This window comes from Camelus dromedarius, chromosome 15, assembly GCF_036321535.1.
Source record: "Camelus dromedarius isolate mCamDro1 chromosome 15, mCamDro1.pat, whole genome shotgun sequence".
NCBI lineage: Eukaryota > Metazoa > Chordata > Mammalia > Artiodactyla > Camelidae > Camelus > Camelus dromedarius.
The window spans coordinates 8,705,934-8,722,140 of record NC_087450.1 but is presented as its reverse complement, the minus strand read 5'-3'; the positions used below and the strand labels follow the sequence as shown (position 1 = coordinate 8,722,140).

At 40.0% G+C, this 16,207-nt stretch overlaps 1 protein-coding gene across 1 annotated transcript in view; it reads right to left on the bottom strand.

Annotated features, from left to right (window-relative positions):
* The window catches only part of TACR1 (tachykinin receptor 1), a 165,603-nt gene that overhangs the window by 4,169 nt on the left and 145,227 nt on the right, over nt 1-16,207 (bottom strand). The window contains exons 3-4 of the mRNA XM_010988559.3: nt 9,595-9,745; nt 999-1,195 (exon numbers count right to left, since the gene is read on the bottom strand). Of these exons, the coding sequence (XP_010986861.1) occupies nt 999-1,195; nt 9,595-9,745 (348 nt within the window). The remainder of the gene's footprint in view (nt 1-998; nt 1,196-9,594; nt 9,746-16,207) is intronic.

Sequence of the window (16,207 nt, the reverse complement as noted above, 5' to 3'; positions counted from 1 at the left end):
CCCAGATTTACAGCGCCTGAGTGCCTCATTCACAGAAGGCACTTTATAGGCTGATGACTGCTGGCTATAAATGTGACAAGCATTTTGTCCCTCTCCCTGCCTTCTGCCTCCTTTTCACACACAGGCTGGAGTGGTGCTATGTAGGACAGAGCTGCCACTGTGGAATCTCAGCTCCCTCTTGGGGACTCCGCACACTGCAGTGAATTACCTACTGCTGACCACTATTCCTCATGGCTTCTCCCTTTTCTTACTTGTCTGAGGTTGGCTTCCACTTTGGGGAAGGCTTTCCTGACCCCTGTGGCCAAGTAAAGGCAGAATCAAACCTTTGAGGCCCTGACTTCCTTTTGCTTATCTTGTCCTGCTGGACATGATGGAATAAACTGGACAAAGGTGCCCAGATTACATGATGGGATGGGACGAGGACAGTGAGAGACCAGAGAAAGGAAAAGATGCCCTGTGGTGGATAATATTTTAATGGCATCAAACTTGCTCTCTCTCTCTCTTTCTCTCTTGTGCTATTTCTCTCTTTCTGTCTCTCTCTGACTCTATCTCTCTCTGACTTTCTGTCTCTCCCTGTCTGCTTGCTCAGCCTTCTGTGCATGGAATCCATAGAGCAGACTGAGAAAATTCATGAACTTGACCCAGCCTGCAACCTGCTTTATATGCATCAATCACAGAGGTTTTTTTATTCGCCTCTGCCCCCTACCTTCCATCACTGACTTAGTAACCAGTGTTTAAAAGCCAGAGGATTTCACACAAAAATACAGATTTTGCTTCCTTTGGAAAAGAAAAAAAGTCTCCTTGGGGCTCATGCTCCTGCATGGTGATAATCAGCAGGGATTGAACAGGTGATGATTAGTTTAGTTTTCTGCAGTCCCCACTATTCTCTCTTGTCTCACAGCCAGCTTTGCTCATTTAGTTTACCTGCTTGGGGTGGGGGTGATACAAACAAATGGTCTTCTCTTCCTTGGAGAGAGAACTGGGGATGGGATTCTTACCTGTCATTGAGGCAGCAGTAGATGATGGGGTTGTACATGGTAGAGCTCATGGCCAGCCACATGATGGCCAGGTAGACTTGCTGAATAAACTTCTCCAGGTAGAGATCAGGTTTGATGTAGGGCAGGAGGAAGAAGACGTGGAAGGGCAGCCAGCAGATGGCAAAAGTGCATACAACGACTATCATCATCTTAACCACCTGGCAAGAGAGTGAGACAGGTGAGACCACTAGCACACCCTCCTTTTCTCATGGTTACTTACTCTCTTTCTCTGCCTCCTTACTGTGCACGTGTCATATAGAGTGGAAAGTATTTATAATAACACATTTCAACATGGAGGAAGGGCCATTTATATGCCATACCAAAGGAATTCGGTTATGTCAGTGGTTCTCAAAGGGTGGCCCCAGGACCAGCAACATAACCATCACTTGAGAACTTGTCAGAAGGGCAAATTCTTGGACCCCATCCCAGACTTCATGTTTGAGAACCACCATATTATATCATCCTTCTGGGCAATAACTGGAGAAGCCAAGGGAGACCAGACTGATGAATGAAGAGGAATGGGTGTTCAGGAGGAAAAGGCCCAGGAAGGGGGAGAACATAGCAGAAGGAAAGAAGCAATGAGCCAGAGCAGGCTGCTAAGCTTGAAGATTCAAGAGGAGGGAAGAGAAGGGATGGGATTTGGACAGCAGCAGCAAGGGGGGTCAAATGTTTGAAGGGAATAATCATTAAAAGTTTTTATGAGTAATAGGTGATGTAACCCATTCCTTTTTATCCCCAAGAAATCTTCAGAGAAAAACTGCCTAGAAGAGGTCTGGCCAAGATAGCAGAGTAGGAAGACTCTGAGCTCACCTCCTCCCGTGAGCACACCAAAATTACAGCTATTCACAGAACGACTATCTATGAGAATGACCTAAAGATTAGCAGAAAGACTTTCCACAACTAAAGATATAAAGAAGGAACCATAATGAGATGGGTGGGAGGGGCAGAGATGCAGTAATATTGAAGACCCACAGCCCTGGGGAGGTGACCCACAAATGGAAGGATAATCACAATTACAGAAGTCCTTTCCAAGGAGCAAGAGGTCTGAGCCCCACATTGGGTTCCTCAGCTAGGAGGTCCTACACTAGGAAGATAAAACTTAAGACTTTCTGGCTTTGAAGTCCAGCAGGGTTTGCATACAGGAAAGCCAGAGGGCTGTAGGAAACAGAGATTCTGTTCTTAAAAGAGTGCATAAAAAAGTATCACATGCTCTAAGTCCCAGCACAGAGGCAATGATTGAAAGAAGCCTGGATAAGACCCACTGCTGACCTTGAAGAAACTCCCAGAGAGGCAGGAGGGAACTGGGACCACCCCTGGGGACATAGACACTGGTGGCAGCCATTTTGGGGAGCTCATTCTACCATGAGGACACTGGTTTTGGCAAATGCCAGTTTAGAGTCCTTCTTCTAGCCTATTAGCTCTGGGAGTTTACCCACCCAGCAGCTGGCTGGCACCAGCTCGAGGCCCCCCATGGACCCATAGTCAGCTGCCCCAGGACCTGGACCTGTGCATCAGTGGGTTGGCACCAGCCTCAGGGCCCTTGTACCTTGCAACTATATAGGCAGGGACTCAACTCCACCAATCAGTGGGCCAGCAGCAACCAAACAAGGCAGGGCTTGGGAGTGAACTGGGCTGGAACTAACCTCATCTACCACAGTAGTCAGCCCCACCACAACAGAAGGGCCCACACAGCACACATAGGAGGCACCCCTAGAGTATATAGCTCTGCTGGTTAGAGGAGACTGTGCTGCTGAGCCCTATAGGGCAGCTCCAACATAGGCCACTTTTCCAAGATCAGCACATGTAAAAAACTTACCTAATGCATATAAATAAGTAGAGAGAAATAAGCATACACAATGTGAGGAGACAGAGGAATGTGTTCTAAACAGGGAACAAGACAAAAACCTCAGAAAAAGAACTAAATGAGGTGGAGGTAAACAGTCTAGTCGAAACAGAGTTCAAGAGCTTAAAGGTGGTCAATGAACTCAAGAGAAGAATGGATGAACATAATGAGAATTTAAACAAAGAGTTAGAAAATATAAAGAAGGACCAAACAGAGCTGAAGAATACAATAACTGAAATAAAAAAAATACACTAGAAGGAAACAACAATAGATTAGATGATGCAGAGGAATGGATGAGCAAACTGGAAGACATCAAAGCTAAAGAAAAAAGAAAAAAGAAAAAAAAATAACAAAAAATGAGGATAGCTTAAGAGACCTCTGGGACAACCAACCAAAAATGTATTAATATTTGCATTGTAGGGACATTGCATTGTCCCAGAGAGAGAAGAGAAGGGAAAGGGCAAATAACTTATCTGCAGGGATGATAGCAGAAATGTTTCCTAACCTGAGAAAGGAAAGAGACATCCAGATCCAAGAAGTACAGAGTCCCAATCAAGATGAACCCAAAGTAGTTCATATCAAGACACATTATACTAAAATGGCATATATTAAAAATCAGAGAGAATATTAAGAGCAGCAGGAGAAAAGCAAATAGTTACATACACAGGAACTCCTATAAGACTGTCAGCTGACTTTTCAGCAGTAACTTTGCAGGCCAGAAAGGAGTGACACCATACATTCAAAGTGATGAAAGAATAAAACAGACAGCCAAGAATACTCTATTTGGCAAGGCTATCATTCAGATTTGAAGGTGAGATAAAAATTTTAAGACAAGCAACAGCTAAAAGAATTCAACACCACTAAAATGGCCTAACAGAATGTTAAAGGAACTTCTCTAAGTGGAATAGAAAAGACCACAACCAGAAATATGGAAAACATGAAAGAAAAGAATCTCATCAGTTAAGGCAAGCATACAATAAAAGTAGCAGGTCAACCACTTATAAAGCTAGTAGGGAGCTTAAAAGACAAAAGTAGAAAAATCATCTATATCCACAATAATAGTTAAGGGATATACAAAATGAAAAGATATAAAATATGATGTCAAAAACATTAAAAATGATGGGAGAATAAAAGTGAAGGACAGTTAGAATACGTTCAGACTTAAATGGTCACCATCTTAAAATAATCACATATGTATGTATATATAGGTTGCTATATATAAATCTCATGGTAACTATGAACTGAAAATCTATATTCGATATACATGAAAAAAGAGAAAGGAATCCAAATATAACTTTAAAGGCAAACATTAACTCACAAGGGAAGAGAGCAAAAACGGAAGAAAGGAACAACAACAACAAAAAAACTATAAAAACAACTAGAAAACATTAAAAATGGCAATAAGTACATACCTATCAATAATAACTTTGAATTTTAATAGACTAAGTGCTTCAATAAATAGACATAGAGTGGAAGAATGGATACAAAAATAAGACCCATATATACGGTGGCTACAAGAGACTTACTTCAGGTTTAAAGATACACAGACTGAAAGCAAAGTGAAGGAAAAACTTATTCCATGAAAATGGAAATGAAGCTAAAGCTGGGGTAGCAATACTTATACCAGACAAGATAGACTTTAAACAAGACTATGACAAGAGACAAAGAAGGACATTACATAAAGATCAAGGACTCAATCAAAGAAGAAGTGATAACATTTGTAATTTATAGGTACCCAATATAGGAGCACTTAAATATCTATAGCAAATATTAACAAACATAAAGGGAGAAATCGACAGTAACACAATAATAGGAAACTTAAACAACCTAAATTAAATCAATGGGAAAATCATCCAGGCAGAAAATTAGTAAGTGAAATTGACCTTAAGAGATACATTAGACATATTTATAAATTGAGAGAGGGAGAGACAGACAGACAGAGAGAGAGAGAGAGAGAGAGGGAGAACATTCTATTTAAAAGAAGCAGAATACGCATTCTTTTCAAGTACACATGGAACACTCTCCAGGATAGATCACATGCTAGGCCACGAAACAAGCCTCAGTAAAGTTAAAAAGACTGAAATTATATTAAGCATCTTTGCCAACCACTATGCTATGAGACTGGAAATCAATTACAAGGGAAAAAAAACTGCAAAAAACACAAACACATGGAGGTCAAACAATATGCTACTAAACAACCAATGGATCACTGAAGAAATTAAAGAGAAAAATTTTAAAAACCCTGGAAACAAATTAGAATGAAAACACAATGATCCAAAATCTATGGGATGCTGCAAAAGCAGTTCTAACAAGGATGTTTAGATTTATACAAACCTGCCTCAGGAAACTAGAAAAATCTCAAACAACCTAACCTTATACCTAAAGGAACTAGAGGAAGAAGAACAAACAAAACCCAAAGTTAGTAGAAGGAAAGTAATCATAAAGATCAGAGCAGAAATAAATGAAGTAGAGACTAAAAAAATTTAAAAGATGAAAGAAACTAAGATCTGGTTTTTAAAAAAGATAACCAAAATTAATAAATCTTTAGCCAGACTCTTCAAGACAAAAAAAGAGAGCGAGCTCTAATAAGTAAAATCAGAAATGAAAGAAAATTTACATTCAATGTCAACAGAAATACAAAGGATCATAAGAGATTACTAAATACAATTAAATGCCAAGAAAATGGACAACCTAGAAGAAATAGATTAATACCTGGAAAAGTACAATCTCCCATGACTGAATTGTGAAGAAGTGCAAAATGCAAACAGACTAATTATCAGTAATAAAATTGAGTCAGTTATAAAAAACAAAACAAAACAAAACAAAACAAAAACTCCCAACAAACAAAAGTCCTGGACCAGACATCTTCATAGGTAAATTCTACAAAACATTTAAAGAAGAGTAGTTAACACCTATCCTTCTCAAACTATTCCAAAAAATTAGAAGAGGAAGGAACACTTCTGAACTCATTCTATGAAGCCAGTATCACTCTGATACCAAAATCAAAGACACCACAAAAAAGAAAATTAGAGGCCAGTATAACTGATGAACATAGATGCAAAAATCCTCAATGAAACATTAGCAAACCAAATTCAACAATATATTAAAAGGATCAGACACCATGCCTGAGTGGAATTTATGCCTAGGATGCAGGGGTGGTTCAATATCAGTAAATCAGTCAATATCATGTTAACAAATTGAAGAATAAAAATCATATGATCAACTTCATAGATGCAGGAAAAAAAACTTTTGACAAAATTCAATACCCATTTTATGATAAGAACACTCACCAAAGTGGGTATAGAGGGAACATACTTCAACATATAAAGGCCATATATGACAAGCCCACAGCTAACATCATAACTCAATGGTGAAAAGCTGAAAACGTTTCTTCTAAGATCAGGAACAAGAAAAGGTTGCCATTCTCTCCCTTTTATTCAACATATTATTGGAAGGCCTAGCCAAAGCAATCAGACAAGAAAAATAAATAAAAGGCATATAAATTAGAAAGGAAGAAGTAAAACTGTCCTGTTTGCAAATGACATGATATTATACATAGAATATCCTGAAGACACCACCAAAAAATTAGAACCAATAAATGAGTTCAGTAAAGTGGCAAGATACAAAATTAATATACAGAAATCAGTTACATTTCTATGTACTAACAATGAACTATCATAAGGAGAAATTAAGAAAACAATCCCATTTACAATTGGATCCAAAAGGATAAAATACCTAAAAATGAACCTAACCAAGAAGGTAAAAGACTTGTAACTATAAGGGAAACTATAAGACATTGATAAAATAAATTGGAGAGGACACAAACACAAACAAGATACAGCAAGCTCATGGATTGGAAGCATTGACATTGTTAAAATGACTACACTGCCCAAGGCAATCTATAGATTCAACGCAGTCTATCAAAATACCAAAGGCAATTGCACAGAACTAGAACAAATAATCCTAAAATTTGTATGGAAACACAAAAGACCATAACAACCTTGAGAAAGAAGAACAAAGCTGGAGGTATTAAGCTATCTGATTTCCTGATTTCAAAAACCATAGTAAAAACTACAGTAATCAAAACAGCATGGTACTGGCACATAAGAGACATAGAACTCAATAAAACAGAATAGAGATCCCAGAAACAAATCCACACACATATGGCCAATTAATCTTTCACAAAGGAGTCAAGAATATACAACAGGGAAAAGACAGCCTCTTCAACAAATGATGTTGAGAAAAGTTGACTGATACATGCAAAACAATCTAACTGGATTACATTCTCACATCATATATAAAAATAAACTCAAACTGGATTAAAAACTTAAATGGGAGACCTGAAACCATAAAACTTCTAGAAGAAAACATAGAAAGCACTCTTTTTGACTTTGGTCTTAGTAATTTTTTTGGATATGTCTCTTCAGGCAAGGGAAACAAAAGTAGAAATAAACAAATGGAACTATATCAAAGTGGAAAGATTTTGCACAGTGAAGGAAAACATAAACAAAACAAAAAGACAGCCTACTAAATGGGAGAAGATATTTGCAAACAATATATTTAATAGGGGATTAATATCCAAAATATACAAAGAATTCATAAAACTCAACATCAAAAAAAAAAACTGCATTAAAAAATGGACAGCCATCTGCATAGATGTTTTTCCAAAGAAGACATTCAGATGGCCAAAAGGCACAGGTAAAGATGCTCAGCATCACTAACAAGGAACTACAAATCAAAACTAAAATAAGATATCACCTCACACCTGTCAGAATGGCAATATCACCAAGACAACAAATAACAAGAGTTGGTGAGGACGTGGAAAAAGTGAACCCTTGTAAACTTGCTGGGAACGTAAATTGGTGCAGTCACTCTGGAAAACAGTATGGAGATTCCTCAACAAATTGAAAATAGAACTACCATATGATCCAGCAATTTCACTCCTCAGTATTTATCCAAAGAAAATGAAAACCTAATTTGAAAAGATACGTGCACCTTATTGTTTATAGCAGCATTATTTACATTAGCCAAGATATGGAAGCAACCTAAGTGTCCGTTGATAGAGGAATGGATAAAGTAGATGTGTTATACATATAAAATGGAATATTATCCAGCTGTAAAATATGGTATCTTGTCATTTGGGACAACATGGATGTATCTGGAGGGTATTATCCAAGAGAAAGTCAAATACCACATGATCTCACTTATATGTGGAATCTGAAAGACAAAACAAACAAGGAAACAAACAAAACACAAGCAGACTTAGGGATACAGAGAACAAAAGGGTGGTTGCCAGAAAGGAGGGGGATGGGTGGGTGAATGAAATAGGTGAAGGAGATTAAGAGGTACAAACTGCCAGTTATACAATAAATAAGTCATGGGGATGTATTGAGCAGTATAAGGAATATGGTCAGTAATACTTTGATAACTTTGTATGGGGATAGATGGCTACTAGACTTCTTACGGTGATCATTTCATAGTGTATGTAAATATCAAATTATTATGTAATATACCTGAAACTAACATAATATTGTAAGTCAACTGTATTTCAATAAAAAATGAAAACTATCTAGCATCTACACAATGAAATAGTATGCAAATAAATACCAAAAGAGAAAAAGAATGACAAAGCTCTTTCTATGTTGATTTTTTAAGAGGTTATGATACTGTTAAATCTAAAAATGAGGGGAAGAACAGTGTGTATTTACTATTTGTGTAAAAAAGAAAAAAAATCTATTTGGCTTATAAATTCATTACATATCTGGAAGGATGAATAACAAACAGTAATGGTTACCATTGTGTGTGTGTGTGTGTGTGTGTGTGTGTGTGTGTGTGTGAGTGTGTGTGTGTGAATGTACATGCACATTTGGGAACTGGGTAGTTGGAGGAACTAGAAAGGAGGGCGACTTTTCATGGAAAGATGGACTCAACATATTTTTTGACTTTTAATTTTCAAATAATTTAAGACTCCCAAGAAGTTGCAAAAATAGTACAGGGAGTTCCCAGGACCCATCACACAGCTTCTCCCAATCACAGCATCTTACAGAATGATGCCACGTGATCAAAATCAGGAAACTGGTGATAGTCCAGTGTTATTAACTAAGCCGCAGACTATTTGGATTTTGCCAGTTTTTACGTGCAACTTTTTGGTGAATAGTTCTATGAAATTTTATCATATGCAGAGATAAGGGGGGGGAGCACCACAATCAGGACACAGAACTGCTCCATCATCACAAAGAAACTCACTCATGCTATCCCTTTATAGGCAGGTTCTTCCCCCACAGTCCTAACTCTGGCGACTCCTGGTCTGTTCTCCATCTCCATAATTTGCTTTCCTTTAGTATTTTCGTATGTTTGAACCAAGTGAATGTATTATTTTGTCAAACTGTAATAATAAAAGAGAACTAAATAACTCTTCAATGCTTTTGTCATTAAATATGTGTCTGTTTTTACTACTTGACAGTTTTCAATTAGTCTTAAGGTGAGAGCGAGATGGCTCATGACTGTACAGGCAGGCTTAGGTTACAAAGACCCTCAAGAAAGAGCTGTTCCCTGCCCTCCCCTCCCCTTGTCTCTCCTCCCTTCTCCTGTTCTGGGGATTCAGGGATGTTTTGCACCTGCTGCCTCTGGGCCTCTTGAGGCTCTGGGGCTCATGTGCTCGCCCGCTTGCCACCTGTGCCGGAATGAGTCAAATGCTGCCTGCCCTTTGCTCACCTTGCGCTTGGCAGAGACTTGCTCCTGGTAACGGTCCGAGGAGTCCCCAGGGATCTCGCTGGCCCACAGCGTGATTCCCACTACGGTGTATGCATAGCCTATTACCAGCAGGGGGAGGAAGTAGATCAGCACGGTCACACAGATGTGGTACCTGCAACAAGGTGGATGTGAGGGGTCAGTCCAAGAAATAACAGGGCTGGTCAAGCCTTGACAGCTACCTTTCTTAGTATTTGCCTTTACAAACTTGGATGATAAGGCTAGCAACCTGCATTGGATGGGTAGGCGATATATTGATGGATAAAGGAGAGAAAGGAAATCTCTTCAACTTATGTTCTTCTTGTGAACTTTTTCCATAATGCAGATTCCTGTTCAGAATGAAAGGAGAATAAACATTGACAAGAGGGAACTGAATCCTTATATATCTATGGCAGTATTTGTTGATGTTGATTAGTTCAGTATTGCTTACCTTCCCCCCCCCCCAAAAAAAAACAAAAAAAACAAAAAACAAAAAAAACACCACACACAAAGAAAATAACCCTTAGGCTGCATTAATGAAAGTATACTGTCTAGAATAAAGGAGGTGATTGTACCACTCAATTCATACATGTCAGATTTACACTTAGGTTCAGTTTTGGTGCAGGGACATAGACCAACTAGGACATTCAGATGAGAACCACCATGATGGCTGATGAAATGTTATCCATTCTATATAACAAATGGACTCACGGACATAATGACTAATTAATTATCTTGGAAAGAGAGATAAGACTATGCTAGAATTATGATCAGTGGGTGAGAACCATAGAGTTTAAGTTACTTCTAAACCTTGTCCTTCAATGTATATCTCCAGATGAAAACTGTCTGGGTCTCTGAGTTACCATTTGAAGGACAGATACCAAGTGATTTGAGTCTACCTGAAACATGAGCAAGAAATAAACCACTGTGGTGTCAAACCACTGAGATTTTGAGGTTTCTCACAACAGTGTAACTTATCCTATTCTGTCTAAGTTGAGGCTCAGTGTAAGTTGGACATTCAAATAAGTTGTTTGAATTTTGAGAAAGAATATTTTTCTCAGGGGGTCCTTGGCATGTCTGGCTTTGCAATACAGCCCTTTTCCCCTGATGGGAGTTTAATGCAGAGGCTTGGCATCCCTAATAATAATGATGATGAGAACAGCTAATATTTTGTGGGTTTACTCTAAGGCCCTGTGTTACTAATAACATTAATGACGCATTAGTAGCAGAACTGGAAGTTGGATTTTATTGACCGAAGATCAAAATGCCAAGCACTTTACTGGCATCATCTTCTTTAATCCTGAAAACAAATGATTAGATAGATACTATCATAATCCCATTTTGTAGATGAGAAAAGAGAAGTTTAGAATTTAATTAACTTTCCTAAATTCACAGCTGGTAGAATGAGGAGCTGAGATTACAATGCAGGACTATGGTCCCAGAGCCAGACTCTTGTCACTGGAGAAAAGTCACCCAGTGGTATTTTCTTCCACTGTTTATGCTTATTTTCTGCAATAAATTTTTCCCAAAAAGGAAAAAAAAAACCAAACCACTTATTCACTTAATTCCTCCTTTATAGATACTGTTTGTTTTCAGTCACTTCTTTGCAAAGCCCCACAGTTTTACCACTTGTTCAGCTCCCTCTGAATATTAAAATTTGCAATTTGAAGAAACTTGGAGTTCCTAAGTGCTAGCCACGGGTTCAGCAAAGCCAGGTGCTGAGTGCATCTGTCCTGTGCAGACAGACTACCAGGCTTCCAAGGAGCATCTGGATGCCGCATTCCCTGGGAGCCTCTGTGCTCCCCATCAGCACAGCAGTGACTGCGTGCTGGTTTCCTGCCTGAGCTCAGGCCGTCTTCTGACTGCTGTGCAGACACTGGTTGAAATCAAAGCATTTGGAGACTGTGGTAGCAGGGAGACCCTGGGAACCCCCAGGCCGCGCCTACTTCTTCTGTCTGTAAGAACAGCAGACTAATACTTGGTGATAAAAACACATTAGCTGAACTTTGTGGGGCATTTGCTCAGAGGGCTGAGTGTCTGTGTTGGAGGCAGGGATGTGATGGGAGGATACTGCACTCAAGTCTCAGATGCTCCTCACCTTGGACCAGTGGTTCTCAAGCTTAAACCAGCTGCAGAATCACCTGGAGGGCTTGTACAAACACAGGGCTGGGCCCCACCCAGTTTTAACTTAGCAGGTCTATGGTTAAGCCTGAAACTCTGCATTTATAACAAGTTCCCAAACGATGCTGCTGCCTGTCGTTCTGGTTCAGACTTTGAGAAACAGTCTAAGACCAGTGGTTCTCTTTGAATCACATGAGACTCATTGGGGAAGCTTTAAAAATGATCAGGGTCCAGAGATACTCATGTAATTGGCCAAGAATATGAGAGCAGGAAACCACAGTTTAAAAAAATTCCCCAAGTTACAGAATACAGCTAGCATGGAGAAAAACTGTTTCAGATCCAAGGCTCACAAACCTGTTGGAACTCCACTGTTGTCTGAGATTTAATGACTTGACTAAAGTGTGAATTAACCACGTTTTCCAGTTTCTGTAAATGATGCTTTGACATCTCAGGTCTTGTTGATAATCTAGGGGGTACTACCCGCCCAGGGCTAGCTAAGACCAAGTGTGCCTTCGTTTGCAAACTAAGCAACCCAAGGTTTTTCATAGCTGCTGGACATCCCCAGCAGGAGTGCACGCGGGCTCCCTTTTATCCACATTCTTGCCAACTCTTGTTATTTGTGTTCTTTTTGAGGAAAGTCATTCTGACAGGTGTGAGGTGATAGCCCATTATGGTTTTGATTTGCATTTCACTGATGATTAGCTGTGTTGAGCATTTTTTCATGTGCCTGTGTGTCCATCTTTATGTCTTCTTTGGAAATATGTCTATTAAGGTCTGTCCATTTTTTACAGGTTGTTTGTTTTTTTGATATTGAGTTGTATGAGCTATTTGTACTTTTTTTAATGTTAAACCTTTATTGGTTATATCATTTGAAAATATTTTCTTCTATTCAGTAAGTTATCTTTTCATTTTGTGCATGGTTTCCTTTACTGTGCAAAAGCTTTTAAGTTTAATTAGGTCCCATTTGTTTATTTTTGCTTTTATTTCTTTTGCCTTAGGAGACAGATGCCAAAAATATTGCTATGGTTTATGTCAAAGAGTGTTTTGCCCATGTTTTCTTCTAGGAGTTTTATGGCTTCCAGTCTTATATTTAGGTCTTTAACTCTAATTTCACTTTCTAACATGTAGTTGTCCAGTTTTTCCAGCACCACTTATTGAGACTTTCTTTTCCCAATTGTATATTCTTGCCTCCTTTGACATAGATTAATTGAACATAAGTGTGTGTGTTTGTTTTTGGACTTTCTGTCCTGTTCCATTGATCTATGTGTCTGTTTTTGTGCTGGTACCATACTGTTTTGATGACTGCAGCTTTGTAGTATAGTCTGAAGCCAGGGCACATGATTCCTCGACCTCTGTTCTTCTTTCTCAAGATTGTTTTAGCTATTTGGGGTCTTTTGTGATTCTACACAGATTTTTAAAATTATTTGTTCTAGTTCTGTGAAAAATTACCCTGGCTTTCTTTTGATTTCCTTTTGCATGGAATACCTTTTTCCTCCTCTCACCTTCTGGCCTGTGTGTCTTTAAATTTGAACTGAGTCTCTTGTAGGCAGCATTACATATGGGTCTTGTTCTTATATCCATTCAGCCACTCCATGTCTTTTGATAGGAGCATTGAGTCCACTGATATTTAAAGTAATCATTGATATGTACATTCTTACTGCTATTTTATTATTGTTTTGGGGTTTTTTTGTAGCTCCTTTTTTATTCCTTCTTCTTTGTTCTCTTCTACTGTGGCTTGATGGCTATCTTTGGTGTTATGTTTGGATTCCTTTCTCTTTTGTGAGTGTGTATCTGTTACAGATTTTTTTTGTTGTGATAACCATAAGGTTTACATATATCAATATATTTATCTGTATCTCTACCTAATTTGTCTATATCTATGCATCTATACATCTATATCTCTATAGATTATGTTCCTGACTTCTCAATTTCAAACACATTTTAAAAACCTTGCATTTGTACTCTCCTCCCTCTCAGATACTGTTTTGACATCATAGTTTACATCTAACTGTGCTGTGCATCCCTCAACTGCTTGCTGTTGATACAGGGGATTTTACTACTTTTGTCTTTTAACCTTCCTACCAGCTTTGTGTGTGGATTGTTTCTTACCCTTATGGTATATTTGCCTTTACTAATGAGATTTTTTCTTCTTTTATAATGTTCATGTTTGTAGTTGTTTCTTTTTTTTGTTTTGTTTTGAGAAATTCTCTTTAACATTTCTAGTAAAGCTGGTTTGATGGTGCTAAAATCTTTTAGCTTTTGTTTTTCCATAAAAATTTTGATCTCACCATCAAATCTGAAGAAAGTCTTGCTGGATAGAGTATTCTTGGTTATAGGTTTTCCCCTTTTATCACTTTAAATACATCGTGCCACTCCCTTCTGACCTACAGACTTTCTTCTAAGGGGTCTGCTTATGGACTTATGGGAGATCCCTTGTGTGTTATTTGTTGCTTTTCTCTTGCTGTTTTTAATATTTTGTATCTTTAATTTTTGTCATTTGAATTACTGTGTGTCTTGGTGTGTTCCTTTTTGGGCTAATTCTGTTTGGACTCACCTGGACTTGGATGTTGTTTCCCAGGTTAGGGAAATTTCCAGCTATTATGTCTTCAAATATATTCTAAGCCCCTTTCTCTCCCTCTTCTGTTTCTGGGACCCCCTATAATGTAAATATTAGTGTCATCAATGTTGTTTTCACAGAGGTGTCTTTCAGCTGTCCTCATTTCTTTTCTGTTCAGCATCAGTGATTTCCACTACTCTGTCTTCCAGCTCGCTGAGCCCTTCCTCTGTGTCATTTAGTCTACTGTTGAATTATTCTAGTCAGTTTTTTATTTGTTATTATATTCTTCATCTGTTTTCTTGTCCTTTGTATTTTATAACTCTTTGTTACAAACTTCTATCTTCTCACTCTGTGCATCCATTCTTTTCTTGAGTTCTTTGATCATCTTTATGGTTATTACCCTGAGCTCTTTCTGCAGTAGATTGCCTGTCTCCACTTCACTTAGACCCTCTTCCGGCATTTTGTTCTTTTGTTTGAAACATGTTCCTCTGTTGCCTCATTTTGCTTAACTTGCTGTTTTTATTTCTATGTGTCTGGTAGGTTGATTGCATTTCCCAGCCTTGGAGAGGGGCTTTTTATAGGAGATTCCTGTGCATCCCGGCAGCCACGCCCCTCTCATTACCACAGCTGTCTGCTCTAGGGATGCGCCCGGTATGGGCTGCGTGGATTCTTCTGTTGTGGTGAGTTGACTACTGTGGGTGGTCTGGTAGGTCTGCTGGCCCCTGATCTGGTTGGTTGCCATGCTGTGCCTTGTGAGAAGGCTGCTGGCCACTAGCTGGCAAGGCTGGGTCACAGGCATCTCAGTTCAGAACCCCGGGGGTACCCAGGGCTAGTGCTGACTCACTAGTGGGTGGAGTTGGGGTCCAGGAGTCCCTGGGGCAGTTTCTTTCCCGTTGGTGGGTGAAGCCAGAACCTGGGGCTAGTGCCAGCCCACTGGCAGGCAAAGTTGGGTCCTGGGATCTGAGTGCAGAACTCAGGGGTCCCAGAGCTGGTGTTAGACTCCTGGTGGGTGGAGCCAGTTCCTGACACAGTTGGCTACAGAGTTGAGGGTGTCAAAAAGTTTGTGTTGGTCTGCTACTGGGCAGGGCCTGGGCCCAGCCAGACCCAGGGCAGGTGCTGGCCTGCTAGTGGGTGGGCTAGGTCTGCAGGGTGTGGGGTTGTAGTTGTCTTGTGGCTGGTTTCTGCCCACTGGTGGGTGAGGCTGGTCCTGAGGAAAGCGGGCTCACTGGTGGGCAAGACTGGGGCCCAGCTGGCCCCAGGGCAGGATCTGGCCTGCTGGTAGGTGGGCTGGGTTCTCAGGTTGTAAGGCTGTGGGTGTTCTGTGGCTCATGCCCACCTGCTGGTGGGTGAGGCTGGTTTCAAGTCTAGATCTGGGTGGAGGGGGGCCAGGGATCCTGGTGTTGGGGCCTGCCCACTGGTGGGACTAGCTGAGTCCTGGGATCTCTGAGTGGAGGGTGCTGGGGATGGTCTAGAGCTTGCACACTGGTGTGTGGGGCCAGGTCCTGGGCTTCTGGTGAGCAGGGCTGTGTCCAGGGTGACCATGGGCTCAGGGGCCTTAAGGCAGCCTGTCTGCTTGTGGGTGGGGCTGTTTCCCTGCCTAGTTAGTTGCTTGGCCTGAGGTGTCCCAGTACTGGTGCCTATAGTCCACTGGGTGGGTGTGGGGCTGTGTCCCGAGGCTAATAAGCTGTAGGGAGAATCCACAGGGGCACCTGCCAGCACCAGTGTCCACACGGTAGAATGAGCTCCCCCAAATGGTTCCTTTGTACATGATTCTTTGTCTTCCTCTTGCTGCCTTTAGAATTCTCTCTTTATCTTTCTTTAACTTTGGCTATTTTAATTATGATTTATCTTGGTATGAGTCTATTTAGATTCATCTTGTTTGGAACCCCCTGTGCTTCCTATACCTGGATATCCGTTTCC